Source organism: Vipera ursinii, assembly GCF_947247035.1.
Source record: "Vipera ursinii genome assembly, chromosome: 3".
Lineage (NCBI taxonomy): Eukaryota > Metazoa > Chordata > Lepidosauria > Squamata > Viperidae > Vipera > Vipera ursinii.
Genome location: NC_139516.1, coordinates 106,763,941 through 106,782,754, shown reverse-complemented (window position 1 = coordinate 106,782,754; position 18,814 = coordinate 106,763,941). Strand labels below are relative to the sequence as shown.

Here is an 18,814-nt window from a genome sequence, read left to right as displayed (position 1 = left end):
TATAGATGACATGTTTCGCAATTTGCGCATCGATTGCTCTTTTTTTACGAATGACCAGAGTCGTACCACAATATCTCTCGACAATTTTCTTCCCAACCTTTTTGGGCCGACTCTATATATTGTATCAGTATCATAACTTGTAAAGGGGACATCTGGGAGGATCAAGGTAGCCCAAAGTACTGCTTGAATAAATTTTGCTTCATTTTCTTCACTTTTCTACATATACTTAAATTTGATCGATGCTGACGATCACATATCTCAATCAAATCATTTTTCACCTGATGCATCATAGCTGTCTAACTTTTTAACACCTTATCATGTTCTCCCATCTGACATCCAACCACCAAAAAAGAGCTCTTAACCTTCTAAGAATTTTTACATAGTCTATAGTCCATACACGTCACTTCCTCCCTTTATCTTGTCCTTATCAACTTATCTCCCTGAAAGCAACATAATGGAAATAAATAAATCTAAAGGCAGCAACTATCTTTATTACACATGCCTTATCAAGGCTCTGTCTTAAAGGTGTTTAATATTTTCACTTTCTCCAGGACTGAAAGGAGGGAGTAATGGGCCTTCACAGTGTACACTTATAAATCAGCTATTATCTTTTCAGCTGTACTCCTTTAAACTCTCTCCAAATTCTTTCTCCTATCAGTCTTCAATCATAGGGCCCCTCCTCTCCCCATCAGCCTTCAAAAGCCTCTCAAGTCTCTTAGTCAAACATCCAGATTCAAAGCTTCTCTGGGAGAATGTCCAAAACTGAATCAAATACAATCCAAACTTCAGGAGGAAAGCAAGGGAAGTAACTCACGTTTCATAATCTCTTAATTTTTCATAGTCCTTAATTGGGTGTTATATTTCTTAATCAATTCTCTGCGATGGTCTGGAGGAGGCAGAAATTCAGCGTCTGTTGTCTATCCAAGCTAGCTCCATCCCCATGGTGCCTGTACTCATGTACTAATGAATGACATGTACTAATGAGCTGACTAGGAAGAGCCCCAGAAAACAAATATTTGATAAACATCAAAGTGAATGCAGCCTAATTCCTACTACCGTCCTAGAGAACCAAGTTACCATCATAAGTCTGTTAGACATCTTAATTTGACCATCATATTAAAACTTTGAAGGGCTCTGACACTCATACACTGCAAGAGTCTCCAAATTAAAGCTCTAGGCCAGGGGGTCTTCAAACTTGGCCCTTTTATGACTTGTGGACTTCAGCTCCCAGAATTTCTCAGTCAGGCATGCTGGCTGAGGAATTCTGGGAGTTGAAGTCCACAAGTCATAAAAGGGCCAGGTTTGAAGACCCCTGCGGTCTAGGCAGATTCCATAAAATCCCACATAATTAATGCCTAACTCAGGAGCCATTGAAAGAACACCTGATGTGCTTCTTTACTGTCTATGACTTTCATTAGTTCAATATCCAGGCTGTACTGACCCTTTTATCTCAATTATTATTTTTAATTGGCCAGAGCAATGCACTATTTTATAGGTTTTGAATAATAGTCAGTAGGATTTGACAGGTACTCACTAGGAACAGTTTGATTAAACTTCCTCCAAGTTTGGTAATAGCAGTAATATAATTGTTGCCTCCTCTGTTTATTTGTATCCAGCTTAAAAACTTTATTTACAATGATACCTTCAATGAAGCTTTAGTATTGTCAGTGTTCAAAGTGGTTTGCTTGAACTCAGAAAGTTTCAGCTTTATCCTTTATCCCATTGTCTTTTATTGATCTTGTTAGATATTTATGTTCTTTTATTCCCATGTTTTATAGTACATTTGGCTGGTCAATGGCCAAAATAAGGCACTTTGGCTTTGATCTTTAATAGCAATGGCACTTAGACTTATATACTGCTTCAGAGTGCTTTACAGCACTCTCGAAGCAGTTTACAGAGTCAGTTTATTGCCTCCAACAATCTAGGTCCTCATTTTGTATGTACCAGACAACCCACAACCCACTGGTCATCATTTCAGAGACATATACTCAAACAGAGAAAAAGAATGACCATGGGCAGGCAAAAAAAAATGCTGGGAGTGGGAGTGACATCCAACGTTCTGCTGGTTTACTCATTGATGTTGCACATGGGAGGATGGCAGGGAGCATAACAAATGATCCTTTTTCTCTCTCCCTCCTCCCTCTTCTTCTTTTCCTTCCCTTCTCACTTCCTTTTTCCTTTCCCTCCCTCGTTTCCTTAACTTCCTCCTTATTGCTTCAGTCCTTCCTCCCTTCCCTTTTTTCTCCTTTCCTTCTCATCCTTCCTGTTTCTCCCTCCCTTCCCTCCTTGTTCTTCCTTCCCTTCCCTGAAGGCAGTAAGTGGCTGTTGCTGGGTAGGGGAAGTGTTATGTATTGGGCTTTTCAGGAACACCTAAAGCACTTGTAAATTAGACGCGGTGGCTCAGTGGGTTAGGGCGCTGAGCTTGTCGATCAGAAGGTCGGCAGTTTGGCGGGTCGAGTCGCAAGTGCCGCGTAACAGAGTGAGCCCCTGTTACTCGTCCCAGCTTCTGCCAACCTAGCAGTTCAAAAGCACGTAAAAATGCAAGTAGAAAAATAGGGACCACTATGGTGGGAAGGTAACAGCATTCTGTGCGCCTCTGGCGTCTAGTCATGCCGGCCACATGACCACGGAGACGTCCTCGGACAAGCGCTGGCTCTTCGGCTTTGAAACGGAGATGAGCACCGGCCCCTAGAGTCGGAATTGACTAGCACGCATGTGCGGGGGAACCTTTACCTTTACCTTTAAAGCACTTGTATAAGAGTCACCACCAGGAGGCGTTGAACTGTAACTGTTTTGGCAAGAAGCAATTGTTGTGACTCAGGGCCAGCCTGTGGGTCCGACAGCCGGCTCCGATGTATCGGATGACTCAGATGAGGGGGAGGAGGAGGGTGTGGAAGACGAACCGGCTGATGATGGCTTGGAGGCTTTGCAGAGCCCTCAGCCGGGGACCTCTTCTCAGCTGCGTGAGCCCGATAGTGCGGAGGATGATGACCCACAGCTGGCCCTGTTCAAGGACGCCCGACGCAGGAGGCAGTCGAGCAGGAACAAACAAAGAAAGGCTGTGGGACTCCTCGGGAGGAGGCACAGGGAGACCACGCCCTGAACTCTAAATAAAAGGAGTGTTTGGGGAGGGGCTGGTTGCTGAAAGCAACCCTTCCGCTTGAGGATTCAAGTTCCTGTGTTTTTGTTTCTTGTTCTGTTAATTGACTAATAAATCTTGGCAGACGCTTTTCAGCCTTGGACGCTCTCCAGTCTCTTCTGTTAGAATAGGGGTTTGCCTTACTACAAGGCCGGAAGAGGGCTGGTTCAGAACAGTTTGCTTTCAGCCTCCCACCCCTTATTACTACGATGGAGCAGCTTCGTGCCGAGAATGCTCAGCTCACCCAGCAACTCACTTTGCTGGCAGCTCAGGTGGCTCAACTGCAAGCTCAGGTACATGCTGCACCCCCACCCAGGAGGAAATGTCAGATAGCTATGCCGGATAAATTTGCTGGCAATCCAGAACTGTTTCCTGCCTTCCTGGGACAATGCCAGCTTTTTATCAGCGTGAGAGCAGCTGATTTCCCCACTGACCGGGATAAGGTGGGGTTCGTGTTGAGTCTTCTGTCGGGGGATGCAGCTCGTTGGGGCACGCCTTTGCTGGCACAGCCTAGCCCTTTGTTGGATAACTTTGGGGGGTTTTGTGACCATATGCGCCTCATGTACGAGGACCCAATTAAGGCGCAGACCGCCACCCGACGCCTGAAAGCTTTGAGGCAGGGTCAGCGCCCCCTACAGGCCTATATCAGTGATTTCCGGCTGCTTAGCCAGGATTCCGCCTGGAATGAGGCTGCGCTCGTGGATGCCTTCCAGGATGGCTTGTCGGAGGAGGTGTTGGATGAGCTGGCCCGCGTGGACATTCCCTCAGACCTGAATGGGCTGATCCATCTTTGTCTGCGGATCGATGCCCGGCTGCAGCAGCGAAAGAGTCGCCGTGCCACCCCACAGACCCCTGCCGCTCCTGTTGTGCGTGAGCCCCCAGTCCAGAGGGAGGAGCCAATGGAGCTGGGTGCCGCCAGGTCCCGTCTCTCGGTGACGGAAATGGACAGACGACGATCGGGGGGGTTGTGTTTTTACTGTGGGGACCCTGGACATTTGGCTGCTTCTTGCCCGAAGAAGCGTCAGCGGGCATCAGTGACCAAGCCTGCCCCGAGAAAGTCTTCTACTTTGCTGTCGGGAAACGGCCCGAGCCCGATCTAGACAGTGTGATAGATCGGGCGACCCACTACGACCACGCCGAGCGACGCCGTTCTGACGGTGCCTGTGAACCTCCACGGCATTTGATTTTGGAGGCACGTCTGATCCTTCCTGGCAAGCCAGAGGGGATTCCGGTCCATGCCTTAATTGACTCTGGGGCTACCACTAACTTTATGGACTCGGCCTTCGTGGCCAAATGGGCTGTTCCCCAGTGTCCGGTGGATCCGCCCATGCTTGTGGAGACCATCGATGGTCGAGTGCTCCTGTCCGGGCCTATTACGGCCACCACGCAACCCGTGTGTATGGCCATCAGTTCTCATGTGGAGGCCATCCAGTTCTACATCACTTCGGATCTGCACTTCCCCGTGGTCTTGGGTCTGGCGTGGCTCCGGGCGCATGATCCACAGATCTATTGGTCTCAAAACTTGGTCACCTTCCCAAGTTTGCAGTGCGTGGACCACACCCACCATATCTGTGCCGGCCAGGTGGAGGGTTCCCCAGGGGTTTCCTTGCCTCCCGAACTGTCCGACTTTGCTGACGTGTTCAGCGAGTCAGAGGCGGACCAATTACCCCCGCACAGGCCCTACGACTGCTCCATTGATCTAGTCCCTGATGCGCCTCTCCCAGTGGGGCGTTTGTACTCCATGTCGGAGCCCGAGTTGGCTGCATTGCGGGACTTCCTGACAAAGAATTTGGCTCGTGGTTTCATCCGGCCCTCGTCCTCGCCAGTGTCTGCGCCCGTGCTCTTCGTCAAAAAGTAGTCGGGCGAGTTACGGCTTTGCTGTGACTACCGGAAACTCAACGCCATCACGGTGCGTAACCGCTACCCGCTGCCCCTCATCCCCGAGCTATTGGACCGACTCCGGGAGGCTAAGATTTTCACGAAACTGGACCTGCGTGGAGCTTACAACCTCGTCAGGGTTCGGCCGGGTGATGAGTGGAAGACGGCGTTTGGTACTCGCTATGGACATTTCGAGTACACGGTGATGCCGTTTGGCCTGACCAACGCCCCCGCTGTGTTTCAGCATTTTATGAACGACATCTTTCGAGATCTGTTGGACCAGTTTGTCGTGATTTACCTGGACGACATCCTGATTTACTCCCCGTCGCGTGAAGTGCATCATCAGCATCTCCGTCAGGTCCTGCAGTGCCTCCGGAAACATCGGCTGTTTGCCAAGTTGGAGAAATGCCAGTTCTACCAGGTGACCATCGATTTCTTGGGTCACCGCATTTCTCCTGAGGGCATCGCCATGGAACCGAGTAAAGTTGAGTCATTGCAGAGTTGGCAACCCCTGCGTCGCGTGAAGGATGTTCAGCGACTTCTTGGATTCGCCAACTACTATCGAACATTCATCCCTGGCTTTGCTGCCTTGACAGCCCCCCTCACCCGGCTCCTGCAGAAGAAGACTCGGTTCCAGTGGAACGCCCCCGAACAACAGGCGTTCCAGGCTTTGAAGGACGCCTTCATGAAGGAGCCCATCTTGAAGCATCCTGACCCGCAACGGCCGTTTGTCGTGGAGGCGGACGCCTCCGACATTGCCATTGGGGCCGTGTTACTCCAGGCAACGACGCCCAGTGGTACCCTTTTCCCTTGCGCGTATCACTCCCGGAAATTGAATCCCTCGGAGCGCAACTATACCATCTGGGAGAAGGAGCTGCTGGCCATCAAGGCGGCGTTCGAGGCTTGGAGGCATCATCTGGAGGGGGCGCGGCATCAAATCGAGGTCCGGACGGACCACAAGAATCTGGAAAGCCTGCAGACCACTCGGAATTTGAACCAACGCCAGATCCGGTGGTCCCTCTTCTTTGCGAGGTTTGACTTCCGGGTGCGGTACATACCAAGCGGGCACAACCAGAGAGCGGATGCTCTGTCCAGGAAGCCCAAGTACACCCGAGCGGAAGACAAGCTTCCGCCCAGGACAGTGATCCCCGTCGAGTCTTTTGCTGCGGTGCGGGAGCCGGTGGATATACGGGCTCGGATCCGGGAGGCGCAGCAGCAGGAGGCGTGGGTGGCTCAGCGGAAGGAAGAGGTGGGGCCAGATTCGCCTTGGTCGGTCACGGATGGACTCCTGTATTATCGTGACCGGCTCTATGTTCCGGGAGGGCCACTCAGGGGACTCGTCCTCAGCCAGTGTCATGATAACCTGGCTGCGGGGCATTTTGGCCTGTTCAAGACTCTGAACCTGGTCTCCCGTACCTTCTGATGGTCCCGAGTCCGACACGACGTCCAGTCTTATGTCACCTCCTGCATCCCATGCAGGCAGGCCAAGTCAGCGACAGGGGCCCCGCCTGGTTTACTGCAGCCTTTGCCAACACCCAAGACACCCTGGGGGGCTGTGTCCATGGACTTTTTGACGGATCTACCCCCATCCTCCGGCTTCACGACAGTGTTTGTGGTGGTGGACATGTTGACCAAGATGGCGCACTTCATCCCCTGTCGTGGCTTACCGTCAGCTCGCGCCACTAGTCGCATGTTCATCCAACAGGTGTTCCGGCTGCATGGCCTTCCAGATAGAGTCGTCTCCGATAGGGGGGCCCAATTTACAGCCCGCTTTTGGCAGGAGTTGATGCGGGCGTTGGACATCAAGGTTTGCCTCTCGTCCGTGCATCATCCTCAGACCGACGGGGGTACCGAGAAGGTCATCGGCATCTTAGAGCAGTATCTGCGCTGCTACGTTAACCTGCAGCAGGACAATTGGGTGGACTATTTGGCCATAGCCGAGTTTGCCTTTAACAACTCACAGCACACCTCCACGCAGATGACACCGTTCTTGGCCAACGTGGGTTATCACACCCGGTTTTTCCCCCTTTCTCCCGTGGACTCACCGGAGCCGGCAGCGAACGAATTCATGGCGGAGCTACAGGCGATCCATCGGTTGGTGCGACGGCAGCTGGAGAAGGCCAAGGCCGACTACAAGAGGTTCGCCGATCGGTCGAGAAGGGATACGCCTCCACTATCGGTGGGGGATCGGGTCTGGCTGTCCACCCGGAACCTACCATCCACTCGGCCGGTGAGAAAGCTGGACCACCGTTACCTTGGACCGTTCCCAGTCGAGGCCGTCATCAACCCGGTCGCCTATCGTTTAACTCTGCCACGTTCCCTGCGCGTGCACCCCGTCTTCCATCGGTCCTTGTTGGTCCCCGAACAACCGGCTTGTCCACTTCGCCAAGCGGAACCTCCCCCATCAGGACCTTGTGATGGCGGCAGCACCCCCGAGTACGAGGTCGCCAGCATCCGGGATTCCCGCTGGCTGAAAGGTCGCTTCCAGTACCTAATCGAGTGGAAAGGGTACGGGCCGGAGGACTTCACATGGGAAGACGCGACCGCCGTTCATGCCCCTGCGTTGGTGACTGCTTTTCACGAGCAATTCCCATCCCGACCGCATCCGGATCGGCAGCCCCGGGGGAAGGGCCCTGCGGTGCGGGATAGTGTTGTGACTCAGGGCCAGCCTGTGGGTCCGACAGCCGGCTCCGATGTATCGGATGACTCAGATGAGGGGGAGGAGGAGGGTGTGGAAGACGAACCGGCTGATGATGGCTTGGAGGCTTTGCAGAGCCCTCAGCCGGGGACCTCTTCTCAGCTGCGTGAGCCCGATAGTGCGGAGGATGATGACCCACAGCTGGCCCTGTTCAAGGACGCCCGACGCAGGAGGCAGTCGAGCAGGAACAAACAAAGAAAGGCTGTGGGACTCCTCGGGAGGAGGCACAGGGAGACCACGCCCTGAACTCTAAATAAAAGGAGTGTTTGGGGAGGGGCTGGTTGCTGAAAGCAACCCTTCCGCTTGAGGATTCAAGTTCCTGTGTTTTTGTTTCTTGTTCTGTTAATTGACTAATAAATCTTGGCAGACGCTTTTCAGCCTTAGACGCTCTCCAGTCTCTTCTGTTAGAATAGGGGTTTGCCTTACTACAAGGCCGGAAGAGGGCTGGTTCAGAACAGCAGTTTCGGCGGGAAACAGAGGTTCAATCTGATTGGTTGGCTGTGTAGAGTGCAGGTAGCCCCTATTCCCCAACACAGTCACTTCCACCTAATAAAGAGCTGTTATGCTGTACTCATCATCCTGGCGTCTTTCCTGCTCTCCAGAACGCACTACACAACAGGAAAGACCAAAGGAATGAGTAAATGTCTAGTGCAGTATGACTGCAAAGGGAGTGGAGGACACTGTGGTGGTGGGGAGAGACTTACCCAAGCAACTTGTGACCTTCTCTGCTGCATTTTCCACTGATGTTCTCCCTGCAAGCTTCCCACAAGCAAGGACTTTGCTAGTGGGAAGACAGCAAGAAGCATCAGCAATCATATCAGTTTCTTGCAGTTTCCCCATAGACTTATCGGAAGCATCAAGGAACATCAAAAATGAGGATCATGTGAGTGCAGCTGACCATGCTAAGGGGGCAATGTTGCTGAACAGCAGCAGTGCAGTGGCACTGAAGAGGCAACAAATTCCTCAAATTTCATTTCCATTGGAGTCATGGGTCTCGGCACTGTGTTAAGTTAGTCCACTTGAGTTACCTTCATTCAATAGTTGTTGTCCCTTCTCTTCCAATTTCACCCAATTGAAGATAACAAATCAGACATGAGAGTTTTAGTATTATATAGATCATACAGACATGAGAACCAGATTGTTCTAGAGCAGGGGTGTCAAATTGCTGGCCCACGGGCCAGATGTGTCACGACAAAACCACACCCACCCCATTGCCAGCAATGGGAAAAAAGTTCTGATATGTTGTATGATATCACGTGATGTCGCAGGTTTGACAGGTATGTTATAGAGGTTAAGGCACCAGTCTGGAAATCAGGAGACTGTGAATTCTAATCCTGCCTTAGATGTGAAAAATGGCAGAGTGACTTTGGGCCAGTCACTCTCTCAGCCCACAACACTAAGCGCAGGTGACAAGACAGTCAGTCAATTTCTATCACAACCAATGGATCAACACTTGGTTGATCTGAAGAAAGTGGACTCTGCATTTGCAGGAAAAGCATTAGAAAGAAAAAGAATTACTGTATACAGTTTACCCAAGGACTTTTGACCCTCACTGGGGAGCGTGCTTCTCCAGAGAGGATGTAGACAGGGCAAGGCCAAATGAGACTCTACTTTCCTGCCTTGCTTGACACCTCAGCCCCAGTCTCGCCAAGGATGTTTCATATTGCTTGATCACTGGAACTGAGCAGCAGGGCGTGTCTTCTCTTTTATCCGCCACAGCCCCGCAGCAATGGAATTTGACTCCAATCTAAGCTTAAGAAAGGAGTCCCTGAGGCTAATTTATATGAGTGAAGAGGTAGTCATTGATGCCTAGATAAAGCCATTGCTATATTTTAGCAATGCTTGCAAATAGTTTCAGTGTGCCATAGTGAGAATAATTCAGTGTTTAATATTGTTGTGGACATCCATCAATCTTCTTAAACATAAGCAGCAATATTTTCATTTGGTTAAACATTTGTGTTTTTTTTAATGGGGGGGGAGGGAATATGTGCAGCCTGCCTCAGTTCAAGTATGGCTTGACTAAGGGGGTCTTAGCTGCCATTATAATATTGAATTTAGACAGAGCCTGGGATTCACGTCTTTTATTATGTAGAGACAAAAAACATATAGAAATAAATCACATTTACACACATTCAAAAGAGACAATAAAAAAGCTAAGAAGGAAACCAAAAGACCTAGAACACTCCCTCTTCAGTAGGCAACACCCAGATAAGCAGGAATTAACACCAGACAAATAAGCAGGATGATTGTTGCTTATCTGGAGTCTGTTTGCTTTTTGCTTATGAATAGAGTAGCCCAATCTTTCTGAATGTACACAAAATCTCCTAAAGACTGATCTCTTCTTGTTTTTGCTTGAGGCTGGGGCTGCTCTCTGCCTTTGTTAACATTTCTCCTTCAGGGGAAATATTCAACCTTGCGTTTTTTTATATTCCCCAAAATATTTTATTCTCTGGGGGGGGGGCGTGTTTGCTGGCTTCCTACAGTTTCATCTAGCCAAATCACTGAAATACAAGGTATATGATACCAGACTGCCACTTGGATAAGCAACCAGTCTTATACTGTAGAAGCTTTACACAGGGAAATTGAACTCCATATGGGGAGTCTGGGCATCCTAATACAAAATGAAAGACCTATAGATCAAATAAAAAAACACAGAGAAGGATTTCAGAATGTTTCCTCTGCACTTAAAGACATTATCTTTCTCAATCAGTCTGCAGACTTTGAAAAACAAACTCTTGCTAATCACAGTATATATACTTTTTGTCTCTTATCACTCCTTTAGGAAATGGATACTCCTAAGAGTCGGCCAAGCAATAAGCTGTAAACCAAATTAAACTGAAGAATTTGTGAATGTGTAGTGAATATATAGGTAAGTTCTGAATGCTGAAGCCAAAGACAATCTTTTGCCCACAAAGCCCATTAGCAGAAAGTACTGCATGTTTTAACTAACTGACCAACTATTGCTGGAATTTCTCTTCCCAATAGTTTTGAAGTTATTTGGTCATTTAAATATTCTTCAAGATACATCTGAAGTTCTTACCCAAGACTAAATACATTTATATGAAATTTTAATCTGCCTTAGCTGTCTTTTGGGGAGAAAGGCAGCCAGGATAAATCAAGGAAGTACAGGTAGTCCTTGATTTATGACCACAATTGAGCCCAACATTTCTGTTGCTAAGTGAGCTATTTGTTAAGTGAGTTTTGTCCCATTTTATGAACTTTCTTGCCATAGTTGTTAAGTGAATCAATGGAGTTGTTAAGTTAGTAACATGGTTATTAAATGAATCTGGCTTTCCCATTGACCTTGCTTGTCAGAAAGTCACAAAAATGATCACATGATCCTGGGATAATGCAACCATCATAAATATGAGTCAGTTGCCAAGCGTCTGCATTTGGACCATGTAACCATGGGGATGCTGCAATGGTAATAAGTATGAAAAATAGTCATGTCACTTTTTTCAGTGCCATTTAAATGGTCACTAAATGAATTGTTGTCCATCAAAGACTACCTGTATAATACAAATAAAAGTGACAATTGGTTCCAAAAAAGACTATTTGATCTCAGTGGTTGTCTGTTTAATAAACACACTCTGTTCCCACATTTCAGACTACCTTTTCCTCCACATACATGTTACACACAGTTGACTGGAGCAACCAGAAACTGAAGTTTCTTGGCCTACTTATTTTCAAAAACAAATGCTTTTTTAAAAAAGAGAATCAACGGATTGTCCCCCAAATTAATTGAAACATTAACCCTCATACTCAAATCAACCGCCAAGACAACTGAAGTTCATGCTTGATAGGGGCAAACTGGAACCTGATGAAAAAAGGGAGGAAGAACTTATTATGATTTAAGTGGCATTTAGGTTGTACGTAAATAAACAGGTAGATGTTCACATTTATTACCATATACACAAGATCACACTTCCATCTGTGGCACTTCTTCAGAATAATTTCCATTACTTAATTCCAAATTTGCAGTGATTATGAAAGCAAACTGGAACACCCCCCCACACTTCATTTGCTTTTTAAAAAATCTACTTTAGTAATTCAAGTTAATTTTATTAGCAATGTTTAAGCAGGTGGTCAGATTTTTCTGTGGTCCAAATTGAGAACAACACTTTCTTTTTTCTCCCAATAGAAAACTTCTTGTGCAGGCTATTTAGGGTTCCTCCAGGACAACGCCAATTGGCTTTGCCAGTCTATTGTGGAAAAGCTCCTTCCTCAATAAGTCACTGGGCACAATTCCTCCATGGCTATTTTGGCTTTGGATGCTAATATAGTTATGAATCACATAAAACAGAATAGAATGTTTTATTTGGCCAATTGTGGTTAGAAACACAAGGAATGTTTCTCCAGTACAGAAGCACTCAGTGTACCTATCAAGAAAGCCAACAACTTGGAGAAAGTCTAAATGTTTTATAAGTCCAAAATTAGTAGGTTACAGCTAGTCTTGCGCCATTGGTCTCTTGCAGCCAGAAAAGTCAAAAGCAAGAGCCAAAGTATAAGATCTACGTATGTAGTAAATTCATCAAAGACTGAGTAGGTGCACACAGTGATAGAAGATCCCAAATGAAGAATGAATTGCAGAATGAATTGCTTTACAATTGATAAGGAAGCAAGAGCAATGGCTAATGTTCAATGGCTAATGTTTGTGATGTAAAAGCAACATGCAGTAGCAATGTTGATATACAGCACAGGAGCCAAACCTGATCATGTCATGTGATGTATCATGACCTTTTTTGCCTTTGCAGTGCTGGGGCGGGTGTGGCATGAGGCATCTGGCCAGCAGGCTGCCAGTTTGACACCCCTGATATACAGTATAAATTGAGCCCTAATTGTTATTCTAAGAAGCTGGCCTTCATTCACACCAGGGAGAGATAAGGTATGGCAGCATATATCCTTAAATCCTGCCTCCTTTAAGGGCATGAACTCTGTGAACAGTTAGTCATTCACAGCCACAGATTGCTACTATGGCAAAAATTCCATTCTTAAGGATACAAATATATAAGGAAGGACATATGTGAACTTAAATATATAGTAAACAGAGATAAAAGATTTTATCTCTGATTTTATTCCAACCCATTATACTAGCAAGATCAGATACCCTCTCTAATTGTCTTTATACTGGAACACCAAACTTGTAGGTATCCTGCTATTTTGTGCATGATGTATGTGTACATATTGCATGTGGAGGGGAGGGTGCTTTGAGATTGTAAAGTACAGAAGGTGTGAGATACATCCAAAGAAATTTGGAAATGTGGCTGGATGGGAGAAGAAAGTGACTCTGCCTGACCAGAACTGATTTCAAGAACAATCTGCTTCAGGAGGAAGAATGGAAAGAAAAGTCCAGAAGAACAATAACAGTGAGAGTCTCAAGTTCAGATCATTTGATTTTCAAATCATCACTCTGATAAGAGTTTTGGGGTAGAAGGTAGACTATTTATTTTTCTGGGAGGGCGCTAGTCTTATGAAATTATTTCATAGATGTATCATGTACATTTCATCCAGATTGGAATTATTTTCTGATTTCTAATTCTGAGACCTACAGGACTCTCCTCTTGCTTCCTTATTTTCTTTTTTTTTCTTTTAGACTTCTTTTCCTTTATATTCTATTTTATCTATAGTACGTGATTTCTGTTTTTTCCTTAATTGATAAGCCAACCATCTACCAGGCTTATTGGCGTTACAAAAAGTATTGTGTTTGGCATAGCGCAAATTAGTGGCTACTTGATCAGCCAATAGCATATTAAATTGTTCTTTCAATAAATGTATTGAGATCTTTAAATTATTATCCAATGGATTCAAAATGAACTTTTTCTCCTTAGTTTTAAACTCTTCCTCAATATCTAAACGTTTTTGCATTTGCTTACGCCTATAAGCATTATTCATATAAATCAAAACCCCTCTCATATAGGCTTTACTAGCATCCCAAACCATTTCCATTGAGGTACCTTTATGCATATTTGTGACAAAAAATTATTTCATATGTTCTCTACATTTCTGCAAGAACAAGTCATTTGTAAATAAATTCTCATTCAGCCTCCAGGATCTCCTACTAGCATCTTCAGCAAAGAACTCCAACCAAACAGGACTATGGTCAGACATTGTCCTAGGAAAAATCTTAACGTTCTTAACCGAAGAAGAAAGATCAGTAGTAATCAAAATAAAGTCAATCCTGGAGAAAGATTTATGTCTATCCGAAAAAAAAGTAAAATCTCTATCTCTCAAATTCCTTTCCCGCCATACATCTCTTAATTCCAGATCTTCCTTCAAATCAAAAAAAGCTTTAGGCAATTTTGAATTAAAAAAGTTTTTAGAAGATCCCTTCTTGTCTTCAGATGGCACCAAAACCCCATTCCAGTCCCCCATCATAACAACAGATTTGTAATCCAGTTCAATTAGTCTCTGATGTAAAAATTTAAATTTTTTTTGCTGTTGTTGATTTGGAGCATATAATCCAATAAGAAGAACTTTCTTTCCTTGTAGTGTTAATTCAATACTAACATATCTCCCTTGTTTATCCAATTCAATCAATCTTGCCGAAAAGTCTTTTCTTAAGTAAATAACCACTCCAGCCTTCTTGTCTGAAGAAAAAGATGCAAAATGTGTTCCCAATCGGGAATTAATCAAATATTTTTGATCTTTTAATGCAATATGTGTCTCTTGTAAGCAAACAATGTCATTTTTATGTTGTTTCAGATAGAAAAATACTTTCTTTCTTTTCTGTGGTGAATTTATTTTTTATTTTTATTTTTTATTTTAATCCCATTTATATCCCGCCCTTCTCCAATGACTCAGGGCGGCTTACAATCTAAAGCACAAATCAACGTGCTTAGCAATAGCCTTCATTCTATGTATATGCCTGCTTATTAGGGCTTTCGCCCCCCCCCCCCAAGCGGCATTATTACAAAGTCAGCTTATTGCCCCCAACAATTAACATTCCATTAACATTCCATTAACATTCCATGTCAGGAACTTCACCATCTCTGGTGACCATGAGCCTTTGGAACATGGCCTGAAGATCAGCTGTTGCTCTCTTAGGACGTGCTCCTCCCACAGGCTCTGAAACGGCCGCATCTTGCGTAACTGGACCAGTTACAGGCTTTTGTTTTTGCTTTTTTTCCATACGCTTATATGCAGCTCTTGTCATCCTCTGTTCTTTTGGATCTTCCTTTAATGCCAAACTCTGCTCCATGGCCTCCGCCTTCTGCATCTCCTCAAGAGGCAATGACATTGCCCCTTCACTTGTCTTGCTTCTGTTCTTTTAATTCGGGGAGATGGTGGTAAACCTGCTTTCAGGACCTTAGTGTAGAAATCTTTTGCTTTTAAGATTGTATCCAATCTGTATCTGGTCCCTGCATAATTTACCACAATTCCAATAGGTATTTCCCATCTGAACTGGATTTGTCGCTTCTTAAGCTCATCAGACAAAAAGGCAAAGTCTTTCCTCTTTCTAAGAATTTTTGAAGGTATCTCCTTTAATATCATAATATCTTGGCCTGCAGTCTGAAATTTTTCCCAATAAAAAGCCTGGATAATAGAATTTCTGGTTGATCTCCTGGAAAAATAAATCACTACGTCTCTAGGTAGACTTTTTTGCCTAGCAATCCAGGAGTTAACCCTAAATGTCTTATCCATTTCCTTAAGTAGTTTTTCAGGTTCACATTTCAAAACAGGAGCCACTGCTCGTGCTATTTCCCATTCCAAATCTTCTTTAGGATTCTCTTTGAGGCCTCTGATACGCAAAGCAAACTCCATGTTCTTGTATTCTGATATAGTAACCTCGTCTTCTGTTCTGTCAATCTTGGCCTCTGCTCTATCAATCTTCTGTTCAGCATCAATAATTTTATTTTCCAAATTCTCCACATACTCCATAACTGAGTCCACATGAACATCCAGGCGTTCTATATGTGCAGCCAAACCCTGGAGTGCAAGCACTATATCTTCCCTGATCTGGTTGTTTTGATTAACAAATTCTTCCCTTGTTTTCTTTATTTCTTGCTGCAAAACTTGTGTTGACTGCATCACAACTTGCTGAATGTCTGTCAGTGTAAATGCAGGAGGTGGGGGAGAGGGTGGTTGTACTGTAGGTTTCATCGAAGTCTGCCCTACAGCTTGTGGTATAGGTGAGGAAATAACATTCTTAGAAAGCGGAGGCCCTCCCCCATGTCTCGCAGCCATCTCTTAGGTTTCAATTTCCTCTTTCACCCAGCAGAATCAAAGTTCAGGAAAAAAAGGGGGGAAGAAAAAATAACAATTCTCCCAAAGTTCTTAACCTTCAATAAGAAGAAAAGGGAACAGGCTTTCAAATAAGCAAAATCCAATACTGGATAAAGTCAGTTGCAAATTGTATCTCTTGCTTTGTAGTGAAATATAACAATTTTCAAACACATTCACTTCACACAGGAGAGAAACATTCCAGCGCCATTTTTACTCCATTTCAAACTTGAAACTTGAAGAAGATAATGAAACTGAGTTAAAGTTAAAATCCAATTTGAAAATTCAGATCTTCCTGCTTTGCTCTGCCTGATTTCCAAAGGAACAAAATACTCACAATCCCCTCTAAGCAGCAGGTGCAGTTGTCGCGTCTTGTTCCACTCCTTTTGGAGCGAAGACGTCCTGAGAGCGGAGAAAGCCTGGGCTCCGAGGGGGCTCACCCTGTTATCCCCCAAACTACTTGGGAGAATCGCAGGGGAGCTCTACCTCTACCCAGTCCGGCTCGCCTCTCCCTCTTCTCCCGAGGGAGAAGCTCCAGTGCCGCGGGACAGCTGATTTTCGCTGCCTCTGGGCGCTTTGACGCTTCCCAGGATCAGGCGGCTTCAGAACGCCGCCATTCGGCGCGGCAGCGCTACCGGAAGTCATGCTTCCTTATTTTCTTGATCAGACTTTTTCATGGATTTAAAATCATTGTCCTCTCCCAACTTTTTCTTTGTCCCTGGGATTGTTAATAACATTTTCACTTTTCAGTTCCTGTGGAGACACTTTGAAGCTCTTTGATACTCTCCATCACTGCTGCCTCAGCTTTCTGCTGCCAAGTCTTGCTTGCCAATCTGTCAGCCAAAATCAAAAGAGGATGATCTTACACACTGTCCTATAGCAGTGCCTTTCCTGATTCTCCCAGCAGTGAGCAACCACAAAACATCACCCTGTCTGAACCACCATCAGCAGCTTAAGGCTAAGGAAGCTGTCAGACAACTCAAAAGATTAAGGAAAACATCTAAGCATTAATTACATAAAATTAGAGTTAGAAATCAGCAGCACTAATCAAGGAGCTGTGGGAGGCCTTGTGTGATGTCACTGTCAAGTTGGCTTTTGATGTAAAGGGCTAGATACAGTTATGATGCAGCTATGTAGGATTTCCCCAAGTAAGTAATCCTCAAGTAAGGATTTGTGCATTTCATCAAAATAGAAATGCGGGGAGGAACATATTTACAGTATTATCACTGGTACAGCCAGAGATGTGTCCTAGTGCTATATATTTTAAGAAGGTATTGTAGAAAAGGTACAGCTAAAACAGAGTAGATAACTTCTTCAGATAAAGGATTAGCTTTCAGCACTGAGTGGCATTGTGCTTCAACAGATGGATACAGCCAAGCAAGACAAGAACTAAAAAAAGACAAGAATTAAATCAAAATTTCATCCAAATTATATGTCATTAAAAGGATAAGACATCTATTTTTGTTAAAAATAATTAAGAATAGCTTATCTACTATTTTTTCCTTTATTAAATAGGACAATAAAGTGGCAAATCCAAATAATTGCTCTTGAGAATCAGTGGAACTCTGAAAGCTGAAATAAAGTTACTGGATTATTCTTAAACTTCATACATTTTAGTGTGGAAAATGGGCTGGCTGGGAAATTCTGGGAGTTGAAGTCCACACATGTTCAAGCTTCCAAGTTTTAGAAGCACTTCCTTAGCTGATCTTGAAAAGCTAAGCAAGATTAGACCTGATTAGCACTTGGATTGGAAACCATCTGGAAATCCTGAGCCTACAGGCTAGGCTGAGAAGTTGAAAAATAATGCCTGAAGGAAGTTATGGCAAACCAATTCTAAATGTTTGTTTGCCAAGAGAGCCACAGACACATGTTGATTAAGTTATCAAGAATCTAGCTCAATTCAGTCATGTTATTTATCTCCCTAAATGTATACACAGTATCCCCTATGCTTCCAAATATGTCCAAGTACTTTAATCTGGATGGAATCAGGCAATCTAATCTTCCTTTGCATTGTAACTTCAAAAGCTGGCAAACATGAAGACTGCTGCAGCGTTCCCTATAATCATCAGGCTGAAATTCTTCAAAATTACTCTAATTGACTGAGGGTGAGTGAGAACATGCCCAGTTCATTCCAACATTTGGAAAACAAAATGTAGAAAAATGATGTGTTCCTCTTCTTTGGGGAGTGAAGTTGACCTTCACATAGCCATTATAAGCAGCTCCTCTGCTTTAAGTCAGTGGCAGAAGTGGGAAAGATCCAGGCTAAAATCTTACTTCCCGTCCTTCTTGCTTGCCATCCCACTCCCTCCTGGCTTGTGGCCAGGGGCGGTTGCTGCTGTACTCTGTAGAGAACCGCCCCTGTGAACAACTAAGAAGAAATAGTTAAGTATCGTACCTCCTTTGCACTGCATATGGGCTGCTCACTCCCCCCCTTTTTTTTTTAATTCTCAAGGTGAGTCAGAGTAGAGGCAAGCTTCTTTCTTCCTGTTCAGAATGATTCAGGCAGGAGAGGCAATAAAAATTCCCTGAAAGAAAACAAGGAGGCACAGTGGAATACACTGCAGCTGAAAAGCCACCAGACAGAGACCCCTCCATTCAACACCTCCGCTGGGAAGAAAGTTGGATCTGAATCACCTCTGCAGACAAAGCTAGTCCTGGGTTGACCAAAATGTCTCTACCTTGGCTGATAACTCTGAGTTGCCTTTCAGCTTCACTTTTCCCTGCAACTCTTGGCACCCAAAGAAGAGAAGGTGAGACTCAAAAACTTGAATTAAAAGCATCCTGCTCTAGTTTTGGAAAGGGGTTCCATTTAGTTCCATTTCTCTGTTTTCTGTTTTCCATGTGAAGGTTTCCCCTTAGGCAAGTCTCCAAGTTGCAGC

At 45.1% G+C, this 18,814-nt stretch overlaps 2 protein-coding genes across 2 annotated transcripts in view; one reads left to right on the top strand and one right to left on the bottom strand.

Moving 5' to 3' along the window:
- The window catches only part of NCF2 (neutrophil cytosolic factor 2), a 518,710-nt gene that overhangs the window by 176,108 nt on the left and 323,788 nt on the right, over positions 1–18,814 (bottom strand). The gene's annotated exons all lie outside the window — the stretch shown is intronic.
- LAMC2 (laminin subunit gamma 2) overlaps positions 18,453–18,814 on the top strand; it is a 74,088-nt gene continuing 73,726 nt past the window's right edge. The window contains exon 1 of the mRNA XM_083359069.1: positions 18,453–18,685. Within this exon, the coding sequence (XP_083215195.1) occupies positions 18,604–18,685 (82 nt within the window). The 5' untranslated portion in view covers positions 18,453–18,603. The remainder of the gene's footprint in view (positions 18,686–18,814) is intronic.